The sequence below is a fragment of the Budorcas taxicolor genome, chromosome 1, assembly GCF_023091745.1.
Source record: "Budorcas taxicolor isolate Tak-1 chromosome 1, Takin1.1, whole genome shotgun sequence".
Lineage (NCBI taxonomy): Eukaryota > Metazoa > Chordata > Mammalia > Artiodactyla > Bovidae > Budorcas > Budorcas taxicolor.
In genome coordinates this window covers 210112293-210128485 of record NC_068910.1, presented here as the reverse complement: position 1 = coordinate 210128485, position 16193 = coordinate 210112293, and the positions used below count along the sequence as shown (strand labels likewise).

General features: G+C 48.4%; 1 protein-coding gene across 7 annotated transcripts in view; it reads right to left on the bottom strand.

Moving 5' to 3' along the window:
- Positions 1-16193, bottom strand: part of PCNT (pericentrin) — a 104100-nt gene that overhangs the window by 39427 nt on the left and 48480 nt on the right. For 5 of the 7 annotated variants that reach the window (XM_052641823.1, XM_052641831.1, XM_052641862.1 and 2 more), the window contains 10 exons: positions 15359-15391; positions 13782-14011; positions 13285-13401; positions 13156-13176; positions 12031-12237; positions 9951-10121; positions 9539-9691; positions 8121-8213; positions 3535-4380; positions 2936-3127 (listed from right to left, as the gene is read on the bottom strand). In XM_052641823.1, the coding sequence (XP_052497783.1) occupies positions 2936-3127; positions 3535-4380; positions 8121-8213; positions 9539-9691; positions 9951-10121; positions 12031-12237; positions 13156-13176; positions 13285-13401; positions 13782-14011; positions 15359-15391 (2063 nt within the window). The remainder of the gene's footprint in view (positions 1-2935; positions 3128-3534; positions 4381-8120; positions 8214-9538; positions 9692-9950; positions 10122-12030; positions 12238-13155; positions 13177-13284; positions 13402-13781; positions 14012-15358; positions 15392-16193) is intronic. The other 2 variants (XM_052641870.1, XM_052641847.1) reach the window with 2 other exon arrangements.

The following is a 16193-nucleotide window of genomic DNA, read 5'->3' as shown; positions in this document are numbered from 1 at the left end:
TCAAGAGTCTTCTCCAACACCACAGTTCAAAAGCATCAATTCTTCAGTGCTCAGCTTTCCATATGGTCCAACTCTCACATCCATACATGACTACTGGAAAAACCATAACCTTGACTAGATGGACCTTTGTTGACAAAGTAGTGTCTCTGCTTTTTAATATGCTGTCTAGGTTGGTCATAGCTTCTCTTCTAAGGGGCAAGCGTCTTTTAATTTCATGGTTGCAGTCACCATCTGCAGTGATTTTGGAGCCCAAGAAAATAAAGTCTCTCACTGTTTCCATTGTTTCCCCATCTATTTGCCATGAAATGATGGGACCGGATGCCATGATCTTAAGTTTTCGACTGTTGAGTTTTAAGCCACCTTTTCCTCCTTCACCTTCAAGACACTCTTAAGTTCCTCTTCGCTTTCTGCCATAAGGTTGGTGGCATCTGCATATCTTGAGGTTACTGATATTTCTCCCGGCAATCTTGATTTCAGCTTGTGCTTTGTCCAGCCCAGCGTTTCTCATGATGTACTCTGCATATAAGTTAAATTAGCAGGGTGACAATATACAGCCTTGACGTACTCCTTTCCCAATTTGGAACCAGTCCATTGTTCCAAGTCTGGTTCTAACTGTTGCTTCTTGACCTGCATAGAGATTTCTCAGGAGGCAGGTAAGGTGGTCTGGTATTACCATCTCTGTTAGAATTTTCCACAATTTGTTGTGAGCTACACAGTCAAAGGCTTTGGTGTAGTCAATAAAGCAGAAGGAGATGTTTTTCTGGAACTCTCTTGCTTTTTGATGATCCAACGGATGTTGGCAATCTGATCTCTGGTTTCTCTGCCTTTTCTAAATCCAGCTTGAACATCTGGAAATTCATGGTTCATGTACTGTTGAAGCCTAGCTTGGAAAACTTTGAGCATTACTTTGCTAGCATGTGAGAGGAGTACAATTGTGCAGTAATCTGAACATTCTTTGGCATTGCCTTTCTTTCAGACTGGGATGAAAACCAACCTTTTCCAGTCCTGTGGCCACTGCTGAGTTTTCCAAATTTGCTGGCATATTGAGTGCAGTACTTCCGTAGCATCATCTTTTAGAATTTAAAATAGCTCAACTGGAATTCCATCACCTCCACTAGCTTTGCTCATAGTGATGCTTCCTAAGGGCCACTTGATCGCATTCCAAGATGTCTGGCTCTAGATGAGTGATCACACCATCTTGGTTATCTGGGTCATGTACATCTTTTTTGTACAGTTCTTCAGTATATTCTTGCCACTGCTTCTTTACACCTTCTGCTTCTGTTAGGTCCATACTGTTGTTTATGGATAAGCATAATGTGGTGTACACATACAATGGGGTATTATTCAGCCTTAGAAAGGAAGGCCATTCTGACCCCGGCTATGACGTGGATGAACCTGGATAACACTGTGCGTAGTGAAATAAGCCAGATGCAGAAAGGCACATACTGTGTGACTCCACTTATGTAATCCCTCAGAGTATCTCAGAAATCTATACAGAGACAGACAGAAGAATGGTGTCTGCCAGGGCTGGGGGAGAGGGGAAATGGAACTTACGGTTTACATGACAGAGTTTCAGTTTTGCAAGAGGAAAAGGGCTGTGGAGATGCGTGGTCACATGTTACAAACATACCCAATATCACTGAGCCATACCACACACAATACACAGAGGCAACTGTCATAACCTATTTCAGCAGCAATTCACTGGGGACGTAAGATTTTTAATTTTTAAGGAAAAAAGACCTAGAAGGTTCTATACACAAACACTGGAAAACACAAAACTGCAATTTATGGGACAAATCTGGAATTTGCTTGTCAGTGTGTTAACTTCTAAAACTTTGGCGACCAGCTCATGACATCGCAGGGCTGAGCTTTAAGAATTCAGACAAATGCTCCTGACCCAAGGGCACTGAGACAAGTGCTCTAGAGTCAGGGGAAGTCCTCTACAGGGCAGCTTTTCTGAAGGGGGTGTGATAAACACACAGCATCAAATTCAAGTTTCTCTCTCAAAATGCAGGCCTAAGTGCACAGTCCTATGTGCTGGGGAATTCAGACTTTCCCAGTTTCCCAGTGCCAACATGGTGCACGTGGCTCCTGCACATCCCAGGAGGTTAGGGCTGGAATCCCAGCATGGTTTGCAGGGTCCACACCAGCAATAATGACATTGTCAACCTCCCTCCTGCCCCGGAAAAGAGACGTTGGCTTTCTGGTAGCTTCCGTCCTGGGATCATAAGAGCTGACTCATTGGAAAAGGCCCTCATGCCGGGAAAGGCTGAAGGCCAAAGGAGAAGGAGGAGCAGAGGATGAGATGGTTAGATGGCATCACTGACTCAGTGGACATGAACTTGAGCAAACTTTGGGAGTTAGCGAAGGACAGGGGAGCCTGGTGTGCTGCAGTCCCTGGGGTCACAAAGAGTTGGACACAACTGAGCGACTAAACAATGTATAATTATTATACATTATACAGATAATAAGGGAACAACAACTGTCCTGAGATCCGAATTTAAAACTGCTGAATCATGGATCACTCGCTCTTCTTTGCTGGCGAGCAATAGAAAATACCTAAAGTTCAACAAACCAACGCAAAGCCTTCCCAAGTCAATTGGAGGCTGGCCACAAAGGTCGTGTGGACGCGGCGCAGCTGCGGGCAGCTCGCCCTCACGTGAAAATACCTGGACACGAGGCCTAGATCCCAGTTAAATCCCACCTGCACCGACTGCTAATTCTTCACAAGCTGCTAAGACGTGTGTTTAGATCAAGCACGTAAGAAATTTCCAAATGGATCTGAACAGCTCTACCAAGAGCAATGGACCCAGAGAAGGTGTTCCTGTCTAAAGTCTGTGTAACCTGTGCCATCAAGGCAAAGACACTGAGGGGAATCTCTGCCCGGGAACAGCTCTTGGGTCCTGAGCCCCACCCCGACAATGTCCCCAAGCACCTTCACTGCTCCTGACTCTCTGCCGCCATCCTCTGCATGCAGGCACATCTCCTTTTTCACTAAGAGCAGCTCAGACTCCAGCTGCTGCTGGCAGACTGTGAGTACTGATATCACGCTGTCCTGCTGGCTGGGGCGGGTGCAGGTCAGTGTAGTCAGGGCTTTGGCCGGCTGCAGGTCATCCTTAACTAGGCTCTACAATGAGTGGAGAAAACAAGGACGATGCTTACGAGCACACAGCCAAGGGCATCAGAAAGCCAGAAGAACAGCAAGGCCCCACTGGGCTCCCAGCCAGCTGAGCCTGAGGGATAGCCCACAGCTTCATGACCAGAAGCCCACACAGAGTAGGAGATGAGGGATGCACGCCCACAGCAGGCCAAAACGTGCCAGAGCGGGGGGAACACATGAAGCACGGCCTCCCACAGATGTCGAGCAGCTGCTCAGCTCCCTGCTTGCACTGCCAGCACTGTCTGCCCCCAGCACCCCACCTGCACCCAACACACACACTCCCAGCTCCCCGGACACTTCCCACCCTCTGATGTGCAGCCAGCTCTCTGCACACACAGGCTGCGCAAGTTGTGGCCTGCAGAGAACGAACCCACCTGTGGGTCACTGCCACGGCCGTCAAGGGCCTGGGCCAGCTGCCTGCCATCCACAGCCTGTTGCAATTCCTCACTGCAGGAGGTCTCTTCACCCCTAGGCACCCAGCCCTGGGAGCCACCCTCCCCATACGCCTGCCGCTCATCCAGCTCCTTCTGGCACTTCAGGAACCGCTGGTTGAGTGCCTGCAGCTGGCGGCTGAGGCAGACACACTGCTTTCGGAGTCGCTGTAGCTCAGGGGGCTCCCCAGTGGCCGCCAGGAGCTGCTGCTCCAGGGCATGGCGAAAGCGGGCCACGGCTGCCAGGATGGCCTCCAGCTCAGCGGAGTGGGTGGACTTCTCCCGGCGCAGAGCTTCAATTTCTAAATCTCTCTCTGCGATCTTTGCTTCCCTGGCACGCAGAGCAGCTTCAAACTCGAGGATCTGGGAGGCTAGGCCCTCAGGCCCCAGCTCGGCCAACTGCCTTGTGGCCGCCTCCTCCGCGGCCTGCAGGCGCTGCTGGAGGGCCTCGAGGGCCTGGCTGTGCTGGCGCTCCTGCTCGGCCAGCCGCTGGCTCAGGGCCTCCTTGGCCTCCAGGGCAGCATGCAGCTCACCCGCCAACACTGCGGGGGCCTCGGCTCCCTCGGCTGGGAGGCCCAGCAGCTCACTCTGCAGGCTCATGGCCCCGCCTTCCCCAGCCTTGGGAGCCTCAGGCCCCCCGAGTGGGAGCTCCCTCTGCAGCTTCTCGATGACCTCATGGAGCTGCTCAATCTCCTCAGCATTATCCTTCTGCAGCCGCGCTTGGTTCTCACGCAGAGTCTCAATAATGGATTTCAGCTCTTCAACTTCAGAACTTCTACTACACACAACCTGATGGAAAAGCACATTTCAGAGGGAAATTATATGCATCAACTTCAGAAGTGCCCCTTCCCACTTACCATTCTGCCTGAACTCATTCTTACAGAGTGGAGAGACTTCACAACTTAAAACTAGCTGTGGAAGTAACTAACAATGTCACCGAACGACATTAACACCTGAAAAACAGAGACTTAAAGTGTGTCAAAATGGTCAGAAACTTGTATCTGCAGCTGCTGGACACTTCATCAAGGCCACATCCCATCACTGAGGCAGGCCCCCAGCCTGGCTGTGTGATCCAAGGGAAGCCCTAACGTGGCCACAGCTCAGCTGATGATACTACACACAAATGTTTTCACCACCTTCTAGTTCATCATGTTAATGTTCGTCCCTCAGTCATGTCCGACTCTTTGCAACTCCATGGACTGTAGCCTGCCAGGGTCCTCTGTCCATGGAATTCTCCAGGCAAGAATACTGGAGTGTTCACCACCTTCTAAATGTCCATCTTCTGAACAATTAAGCAACTATGGTTTGGTTTTCCTAAAGGGCATTTAGATTTTAGGTGTCATTCTAACACTAGAACAAGAATAAAAGCAAGAAGACTCGAAGGGAGGTCTGCAGTAATGAAGAATGTGAACGAGCCAGAGCTCACAGCACGTTTTCCACACAGTGCACAGCAGGGACCTGGGGATTCAACACACCACGCATCAAGAGATGCTTCTACTTGTGCTATTTAATCTAACTCTCACCAGTGTTAAGACAGGAAATGTTACTGTCCCTATTTTAAAGGTGTGACAGCTGAAATGTAGATATGAAATATTTTGCCAAGACCACAAAGACAATAAATGGAAAATCAGGACTGAAATCTATGTCAATGTGACCCACAAATTCCGTTCTCTTATATTAATAGGGACTTTCCTGGTGGTTCAGTGGTTAAGACGCCACGCTCCCAATGCCGGCGGCCTGCATTTGATCCTTGGTCAGGGAACTAGAGCCTGCAGGCCACAACTGAGAGACCATATGCTGCAACTGAGATCCGGTGAAACCAAGTAATTTTTTTTTTAGAAAGATTGCATCAACAGTAGCAACCAGAATATAAGAGTTCTAACCAATCTGTGTTCTAGTTCATGATACTCAACCAATTTGTTATAGGAATATAGGAACATACTTTCTAAACATTGAGAGTTTCACACAATTCTTGGTTTCACTAGTATTAACTAAAAATTACTTTAAATACAAATCCAAGCCTGGCCCATAGTAAAAACAAAAGTAAGAAAAGTGATTTTTGGTTTTGGTTTGGATGACATAAGCTATGCTCCAGGTTCATATTTATCATACCTGAATGCTAGTGTGTAGTTGAAAAAAGAAAATTTCTCAGTGTGAGGCAAGACCCTCTGCCTAGCCCCATGAGGTGTACTGCAGACATTCTTGTCTCTTCTGCAGACGGCTGGAGGCACAGGGAAGTAACTCTGTCTGTACACACTTGCACATTCAGCACACTGAGATGAAGAGGTGGGCATGACAAAAGAGCCAAGTCGCAACACAAGCAACACACTCAAAATATCAAAGCCAGCGCATGAAAATGGCTTTAAAAGTAAAACACGAAAGTCTAAAATAAGTCCCCTGAAATACAGTGCAATTACAATATTGCTTCTGTTTATGTTTTGGTGTTTAGGTCACAAGGCATGTGGGATCTTCGCTCTTTGACCAAGGAGTAAACCCACACCCTATGCACTGGAAGGCGAAGTCTTCAGTACTGACGGCCAGGGAAGTCCCGGCAACATTTTATAAGCCCAACAAAACCAACACCTGATTAAAATATGGCACACACACACACACACCTACAGTGATATCCTTCATAAACACAGATGTAAAATCCACTAACAAAAGATCAGCACATCAAATCCAACAATATATTAAAATGGTACTTCATCACCACCACACAGGGTTTTAACCTAGGAATGTAGGTTGGTTTAACCTTCAAAAATCACTCAGTATAATTAACCCTATTATGAGATTAAAAGAAATATAACTATCTCAAAAGATTTAGAGGAAGCAATGTAGAAACAAAAGGGAACTTCCTCAATCAGATGAAAGATATTTATGAAAAACTTACAGCTAACATTATACATACTGATGAAACAATAAACACTTTCCTCCAAGATCAGAAACAAGGCAAGAATGACTGCTCTCACCTGTTTTATTTAACACTACACTGGAAGTGGTAGACATTGTAATAAGGAAGGAAAAGAAATAGAAGACGAAGACTGGAAAGAAATAAAGCTGTCTATATTTGCTGATGGTGTGCTCATCTACATAGAAAACCTTAGAAATCTATAAAAACACTACTAGTATATGTGAGTTTAGCAAAGCAACGAGATACAAGGTTAATATACAACAATTATATACATATATATACCTATGATGTGTTTGGCTCATGGCAAACAACTGGATAATAAAATTAAGCCCATTTCCAATACAGCAACAAAGCTAAACTACTTAAGAATACATTTATAAAAAAATGTTCAAGCCTTCTTTCTTGAAAACTATACAGAGTAAGGGGGAAAGTAAATGATAAAATTAAAGATGTAATACTAACCCAAGTATTAAAATAAATCGTGACGAAAGGGATAATGCATGTTGAGAGTAAGATGTTAGGATATCAAACAGCTGCTAGAAAAGAATACAGGAAATAAAGAGCAATAACCACATCAAAAGAGGTCTTAATAGTGGTGGGAACATAAGTGTGTAGTTTTCAAAAAAAAAAACCTAAAGATACCATGATTTTAAATGATGAAAGTCTTCACTGACACAAAGTAAGGACAGAAAATGTAACAAAATGTGGTCTTTCAAAGAATTAGAAGTCTAATCTACAAGTGGAATTTTGGGTTATTATATCAAAGTAAGATACTGTTGATACAAGAAATGAGAAATATAATCACAGAAAACAAATCATGTATAGATTTATATATAAGATCAAACCAGTCAATCCTAAAGGAAATCAACCCTGAATATTCATTGGAAGGACTGATGCTTAAGTTGAAGCTCCCGATACTTTGACCATCTGATGCGAAGAGCTGATTCACCGGAAAAGACTCTGATGCTGGGAAAGATTGAGGGCAGAAGAAGGGGGTGATAGAGGATGAGATGGTTGGATGGCATCACCGACTCGATGGACATGAGTTTGAGCAAATTCTGGGAGACAGTGAAGGACAGGAAAGCTTGGTGTGTTGCAGTCCATGGGGTCGCAAAGAATCAGACACAACTTAGTGACTAAATAACAAGAAAGAGATAAACAAAAATCCCACAAGAAAATATCTGTGGTTGTCTATTCTTAATGGGACTAAAATATTTTCCTTATCACATAAACATTTTAGTATTTATGATATTATTAGTATGTAAAATTATACTCATATGACCAATTCTAGCACTAAGGACAAGTAACTGATATAATCGCCTTTAAAAAATTAGTTGCTGGTTTTAAAGGTATTCCTTGAAGTAACACAAAAGGATATTAAAAAATTCTGCCAAATAGATAAGGTACTAACATAGATCCCAACAGTCTGTCACTGCAATGTTGTGGTCATTAAGAACTACAAACAGAACTCTACAGCCCTTACAGCCTCCTCCGACATGAATAATTTTAAAAAAAACTATATCCTTTGTGTAAGGACACAGAGGCCTCTGTTGATCCCTAGACACCTCACAAGCTACCGAGAACGTAATGTCCACATGCAGCATCAGGCCAGGCCCACCTCACTGAGAGCACCACTTCCTGTCCTGGCCAACTGCGCTTCCGCCGACTCACGCACATGCATTATCTCGCTTTCTTTATTTTGCAGAAATGTCTGTGGAAATAATAACAATTACAGTGGTAATAATGACAAGAAAGTGTTACCATGGGAAAGGGTCCCCAGATCTCAAAGACACGAAATATCCTAATTAAATAAACCTGCAGTTTTAAATAGTATTAATAATACTCAGGACTTCCCCAGTGGCTCAGGAGGTAAAAAATCCACCTGCAATGCAGGAGACATGGGTTCGATTCCTGGTCAGGAAGATGCCCTGGAGGAGGAAATGGCAACCCACTCTAGTGTTCTAGCCCGAAAAATCCCACGGACACAGGAGCCTGGCAGGTTACAGTCCATGGGGTTGCAAAGAGTTGAATACAACTGAGCTACTACGTGTGCATGCTAGTCACAATCACACTCAATTCGAAAATGTTCTCCTATTTAAGTGCTTTCTGTCTAAAGTGACTTATTAGTTTACCTTTCAAAAACCAGAACTTTACTGCATTTTTCAAGGTAACTCGTTTCAAAGCAATCACCAAAGAGTAAGCCAAGAGTGCTCTCACGTGCCATCACCTATTCATCAAGGAAGAGTGCCCACCCAAAGGACAGCCAGTGTTGAGGACCGCCCTAAAACTCCACTTTCACTAAGAATACAGTTGCAGCCTTCAAGAGGAAAGGCATAAACGACATGACCCTTCAACTTCCTTTCACAAAGTGAGTTCACCCTTATCCAGGCTGCAACCACAGGCAATGCAGGAGTCTAAATTCCACCCATGTCCAGGCCGTCCATGAAGGTGATGTTCTCTTTACAACTTTGGTTGTCATCCACACTATACAGAGGTGGTTTTGGCTCTTTGCTTCAAAAGCACAATTATATTCAGATAAAAGAGAAGACATGACAGATTTTTTGCACTGCTGGAAGGAAGCGACTTTGTCCTGAAAACACCTCTGCTCGAACGCAGCCCAAAGTAGGGACAGGGTCCTAAGGCATGACATTTCCTCCTCAGTTTCCGCAACCAGGGAGGTGCCTCTCCTGCCATTTTACTCCAATAAGAATCCTTCACAAGACTGGACTTTGAAGGTGAAAACAAAAAGCAGAGTCTGGTGGGGGAGGGGAAGCAGATGACCTTCACTGGTCAAGGTGACTCCGATTCCCACTAACGTGTCCCAAAAGCTTCTCCCCACCTCCACACACACATTAGAGCTGCCGGGGCCACCCTGCGGGCAGAGCCCTGCCAACACGAAGTCCCTCTGGCTTCAGTAAGGAGGTGCCATGTGTCTGGGGGGGGCCCGGGAGCCTGACTCCCCACAACTGACAGTCCCTCTGGGGCCACAGAAATTCCACGACCGACTGATAGAGGCAGGGGGTCTTCTTCACTTACTTTCAGACGGGCGTTCTCCTCCTGAAGCTCTTTGATGCTGGCAGCGGTGCTGTTGTCCTGCAGGCCTAATTTCCAGTTCAGATGCAGTATTTCTTCATTTTTATTTACTAAGTCATCTTTAAGATTTTCTAATTGGTCTTTTAAGTCCAAAACCTTGCATTAAAGGAGGCAAGCATTAAAAGTTATCTAATATTCTAACTGACCTTAATAATTATTAAAATCACTTAAAACATTTTAAAGCACACGCCAGAAAAACTTAATATTATCCTACAATCCACACAAGTGTTAAAATTACAAAGCGAATACAGTAGTGACGAGCCCACAAACTGTGTCGCGTGGACATTCTGCACACAAGCAGGGAGGCCCCGGCAGACACAAACAGCGAGGGAGTGCCCTGTGTGGCCCCACGCACCTCAGCCTCGCGTTGCCTGAGAGCCCCCTGCACCGCCTCCAGCTGGGCTTCGGCGCGGTCGTGACGACCGCCCTCGGGAGGCACCGGGCACTTGCCCTCATCCAGTCTGGACTGCAGCGCGGACATCTGAAGCAGGTTACTCATCTGCTGCTCCTGTAATGCCTCTTTGTCCTATTTAAGAAAAAATGGTTCATTTTAAGCAAGTGCCTCAGGAAATCGGGGCCCTCAAACTGTTGTTTGCTGTTGCAGTGCAGATCATGCTCAGCCCTCCTGAAGCACACCTATGCACACCTGCACGTGCAGTCACAACACACAGACCCAGCCACGCTCCAGAGCCACACCTGCCTGGTGGAGGGCACAGCCCAAAGGGAGCCACCGCACACCCAAGATTCCCCTGCAAGGAAGTTATCCCAGTAACTATTCAACACGGCACAAAAAGAATCTCTAAACTGTTAGCAATTTTTTTTTTTTAATCAGAAACAACTTGCCAAAGAACAGGGCAATGGCTGATAACACCTCTGTACAATGAAGGTGAACAGCCCGTTAATAAGTTTTCAAGGAACATTTAACATGGGTAAAATATTAAGTGGGGAAGAAACATGCATTCAAAGTTGTACATGTGGTTCAACTCCATAGAAGAAATAAAGGCGTTTTCTACACCCATGGTCCCTACTAAGCTCAGCAGCTGTCTGCTGGAGTCAGGGGTAGAACTGCCCCCAGCAGGCAGAGCGAGCAGGCTGGTGACCGGGGTTCAGGGGCCTGAGCCAGGAGTCCCTTCCACACCGCATGTCCTCAAGAGGGGTCTGCGGTTCCTCTAACGGTTCTCAGTGGTGTTTTTGAAAACGAACTCTCTTCCTGGAGGCAGTGTTTATTCAGAGCCAAAACAATGATTCCAAAATAAAATTTCTCACCAAGTCTCAGAGACTTTTCAGGTAGTAACTGTGAAACTTCCAATGACACGAAATACAAGAAAGCTTGATTCCATGAACCAAATGCACCGAGGAGGTCAACGCTGACCAGGAGGCCCTCCTACCCTCTCCACCCACCCCCAATCAAGAGACCTGCTCACACTCATCTTACACCCTCAGACACAAGAACCGGTATATCATCGACACGAAATTCCAAACTACAATGTGAAGAACTGTCATTGGAGGTATTTTCACTGGGGAACTGACAGATTTGTAACTCAAAAACTAAAATAATTATAACTAGGCTCTATGTGTGTAATAAAACAAGCTTTCTAAACCTGAAATCTTGAATCTGCACATAATCAATTACTAAGGATACACTCAAGAGTACCTGAGAAGCAAAGGGGTGCTAATAAAAACGGGCACAAAACGCTGCCACTCTAAACGCAACACTGTGACTGAGCGTGAGCAGGGGCCTCCTGAGCCACGAGAGCCACGGCGGCGCCCTGACGTCTGTCACCAGCGCCTCCAGCCACACCCGAGTCTGTGTCGCTGAGGTGACTCTGGGGAAGCCTCCAGGTCACCGACAGCTGGGGACTGGTTGCCAGGGCAGTCGACCACGTGACTGAAGGTCAGAGCTGTCGGTGTCATCCTGACCTCCGGGAGGGGAGGTGGGCTGAAGGTTGACCCCATCTCACAGGCTGTGCCATGAGGCCTCCACCAAGCAGCACCCTCCCCACACCTGGCTTCTGCAGCGCCTCCACCCGGCGGTTCCCAACCTGTATCCTTTACAGTACCCTGGAGGTCAGCAAGTGAAGTGCTGGAGTTCTGTGAGCTGCTCTAGCAGATCTGAACCCCAAGAGGGGGTCCAGGACCCCTCGGATTCATATAGGCTGAACCTGAGGTGGACGTCTGGGGGCGGGGGCACGGCCGTGGGGCTGAGTCCCAAGCTGTGAGGTCTGGCGCCACCTCCAGGTGGACGGTGTCAGAGCCGAGCTGCAGGGCAGGACACCCAGCTGCGGTCACTGGGGCCGAGAGGCCCCACACGCTTGGCGACTGTCCACAGCACAGGGAACATACAGCAGAGGGTCAAGGCCAGGGGCAGAGGGAGCCCAGCCCAGCAGCTAGGGCCCACAGGCACCTCCACCAGCGGCAGCCCTCGCCGTGCTCACCTGCTGCAGGGCCTGCACGGCTCTCCGCTGTGTCTCCAGCTCTTCTTGGAGCTGCAGCAGCTTTCTCGTGGTGCTCGCATTCGTCTCCTCCAGACGCCTGATCTCCTCTCCCTGGATTAGTACTTGTCTGTCTACCAATTCTTTCTTTAGAATCAATTCATTAAGTCCATCTGATTTTTCTCTCAATTTTTCTTCTAACAATTCAACCTAAAACCACAAAATATACTTCAGAAACAATAGTTTTTAAAAAATGCCCCATCTTCCAAGTTAAAAAGTACAACACAACTGTGAGAAAACTGACCTGGCTGCACAGTGAAGAGAAAGAACATGACAGAATTCTCCATAAAAAGACACACAAGGATAATAGCACAGAACTTGTTAGTAAAATAAGCTGAATTTTGATAGTAAGGAATGGAAAGCCACTGAGCAACAGGAAAAGGACCAAGCACAAACACAGCACCATCTGGGTGAGTGTCAAGACGCAGGCGGAGCGCAAAGGCTACACCTATGCTCCAACTTCCCAGGTGGCTCAGCAGTAAAGAATTTGCCTGCTAATGCAGGAGATGTAGGTTCGATCCCTGGGTCAGGAAGACCCCGTGGAGAAGGGAATGGCAACCCACTGCAGTATTCTTGCCTGGAGAATCCTATGGACAGAGAAGCCTGGTGGGCTACAGTCCCTGGTGTTGCAAAGAATTGGACACGACTTTACAGCTAAGCAACAATGCTCTGACTACACAACAGCATGGAGATGACAAAATATGGACAGAGTGTGGATTCGTGGGTGCAAGGGGTGGGCACTGTCTCCTGTCTGCACGTCTGCACCTCAGGTGGGACATCTGCAGGATGTCATCACAGGGGAACTGGGTCTTATTTCTTACAACAGCAAGTGAATCCACAATTATCTCAAAATAAGTTTAATTTTTAGAAAGAACAAACCACCACAGTGACCTTGGACAGGAAAAGCAGACAGATCTGGACCAAACAGAAAGAAGTAAGAAAAGCAAGCCAGAGACAGCCCTGTGCACCAAGCCCTCCCTGTCTGGTCATGCAGCAGTCAGGTGAGGAGCAGCAGCACCAAGGGTGCGGACAGATGGACAGACATGGACAAGCTCGGAGCACCTGTACCTCCTTATCCAGCTGTGCCCGCTGTCGTTTTCGTGTACATGGAAGGCAAAAATGTCATTAATGATAAAGGTTACAAGCATCGTAGAGAACAGCTCCCCCAGGCAGGGCCGAGTTGGTAGGCTGACTTACGTGGCTGTCACGGAGGCCCGGGGACCGCGGCCGGGCCGCCTGGCGGAGCTGCTCCTCCAGCCTCTGGATCTCCTGCTGGAAGTCCTCCCGCTCCCGCTCCCGCTCCACTGCCTGCTCCTGTCATGAGGGGCGGCCTGTTCACATGTATCCCAGCGTCTCCACTGCTCATAGTGACACCACCACCCTCTGAAGCAGGAGTGGAGGGCAGGGGACTGGGCGAAGGGCCCCTCTTCTCAGGCACCTCGTACGACGGAGCCATGAGAAGGGGTGCAGCTTCCAGGGGGGACGCAGGGTGGCTTCTGAGACGTGGGCAGAGAGAAAGAGCAGACACATGGGGCCACTGGACACCGCCCCAGACCAGGGCAACACCCAAGACACACACCAGCTGAGCTCAAGTCCGCCCCAACGTTGGCACGGACACTGCTTAACAACCTGGAAGGAAGCTCCCGGCATGAAGACGACCTCTGGCGATGCAAACGTTATCGCTCAAGACTTACGTCCATGAACTGGCGCTGGCGGCGCAGGTGCTGGTCCAGGGAGTCAATCTGCTGCCTCAGGGCAGCGAGCTCCTCAGCCTGCTGGGCACACGCCTGCTGATGAGACAGCTGCTCCTCTAGCTCGGCCTCCAGAAGCCGCATCTGAGAGAGCAGGGCCGCACGGTCCTTATCCGCCTGCCTCCTGGCCTCTGACTGCTCCTGGGTGAGCGACTCCACTTCCCTCCGCAGAGCTGAAGATACAGAACAGAGGGCAGGGAGCCGCTCAGTGTGCACGTCCAGCAGACACAGGACACTATCGCCGCAGAGACCAGCACGTGCCTGCCCTGGCAGCCCAAGACCCGCCAGGCCAGAGCAGGGGGCAGTGGGCTCCCCCCACCCACTCCCTGCCGGGCCAGAGCAAGGGGCAGAGGGCTTCCCCAGTCCCCTTCCCACCGTGGGCTGTGAGCTGGCGGAGGATGACAGCTGCTTCAGCCGCCTTGACCTGTCAGACCCAGAGCTCACAACCTGCCAAACAAGCCACAGTTCAGCCAGAACCCACTGGAAATAAAACGAGAACTTCCATGCACATGAGAAGAGGGGCTGCGGAATTACATATTTGAAACAAAAAATTGGCTAAAATAAAAAAATTTAAAGCCTGAGGAGAAAATACATCTTGGGTGTCCCCAAATAACGTTATCAGGTAATTTTCTAGGAATTATGCCTTCACATATACTCTCCAACATGGAAATATAAAATGTGACTTAAGACCTCCACCCAAGAGAATATCAGCCTGGCTGGAAGGTTCCCAGCTGACCCGCTGAACGTACAGGCAGCCCACGTACCAGGGTGACATGTCCTGAGGAAAAGGCTGAGCCGTCAGCAAAGTTACAGCTGACCTAACGTTGACGGTGGCAAGACCACAGGCCAAGGGAACGGGCAGGTTAATGAGCAGCTTTGCAAATTTAGTCTCCCTCAGATGGACCCCAAGGTGCTGGTACCAGCCAGAAACTGTTAAATCCCTAAATCTGCATCTGCAGTTCACCAGCATTCAGAAGTTAGCTATTTTGGTTTATATAAATGTTAGTCTTTTGTGACAAACTATCATCCCCACTGACAACACTCTCAGTAAGCTTTTATGCTAACGATGTAGCAATGACGGCAAACGGGATGAACATGCAGTTAGAACAACGCCATTCACAGCTGGGGAGATGCAGCGACGGTCAGTGTTGCCTGGCCAGCCACCCAGACAGGACCTGCCTGTGCCAGGGCCACTCGACCTTCATGCACGCAGGGCAGAGGGCAGGCGCCCATACAGCCGTTTCAGCCACGCCAGCGGCCGACTCCAGGGCCACAGGCCTCGCAGGGCCCCCAGCCCAGAACACGGATGGGGACAGGGCTCCTACAGCTCAGGGACTGCGCTGGGGGCCCCGAGACGCCTGACCACGTCTCTGTAAGAACATTGAAGGTCTAAGCTCCCTTTTATGTAGCCGTCTGCCACAAAAGCTCTTAAGTATTTTTACTCTTTAGTAAAAACTTGGCAAAACCTGATGCAAACATAGAGCCAATCACACAGAAATCACTCATTTGCTTCTACGAACCTGAATCCTCATGTGCTACAGAAACAGGAATGCCTATAAACAAAAACATATAGCACCTTCAGAGATGCAAAGAGGAAGGCTGGTGACTTAGGATATGAAACTCAGAAGTAAGGGAAGGGGACTGTGGCAGGAGATGCCACAGCCTTGGACAAACCTCTGAAACATGTGCTTCAAGACACCACTGCTCTGGTCAGAATGTCATTTCGGGCCCCAGAAATCATGGGCTGGTGTTCAGGGTCCCGAGGGTGAAGCGTCATGAGGGGTGAGAGCCTTTATTATGAAAGGGGCCCCACAGACCTCCTGCCCCACTTGCACATGGACCCAGAGAGAAAGCATGTCACCAGAAGGTGACCATCCCAGTGCTCCAGGACCGTGTGTGTGGGGGGGGGGGCAGGGGGGGAGGTAACATCTGCAGTGCCCACCCTCTGGATGGACTAAGGCCACTGCCAGCCCCCGTGTGGCAGCAGGTCCCAGCTCCCAGGGGCTTCAGCACTGACTTGTAAAGACAACAAAGAAAAATACACAGGATAGATGGCATCTCCCTGAAGGCGACCACGAGATGCTGCAAACTGCATGTCTTCCTGCCTAAGGTTAACATTAGTCACTTTCTGGTAGTTTTATTTTTTAACATTTATTTACTTGACTGCATCAGGTCTTAGTTGTGGCATGTGGGACCTAGTTCCCTGACCAGAGATCAAACCTGGACCCCCTGCACTGGGAGCGCAGAGTCTTAGCCACTGGACAACCAGGTAACTTAAACCGTGGACTTCAGACTGGGACAAATGCAGAGATCCCAGGACTCAGAGGACTCAGGCCTTCCCCCCATGACAGCCTC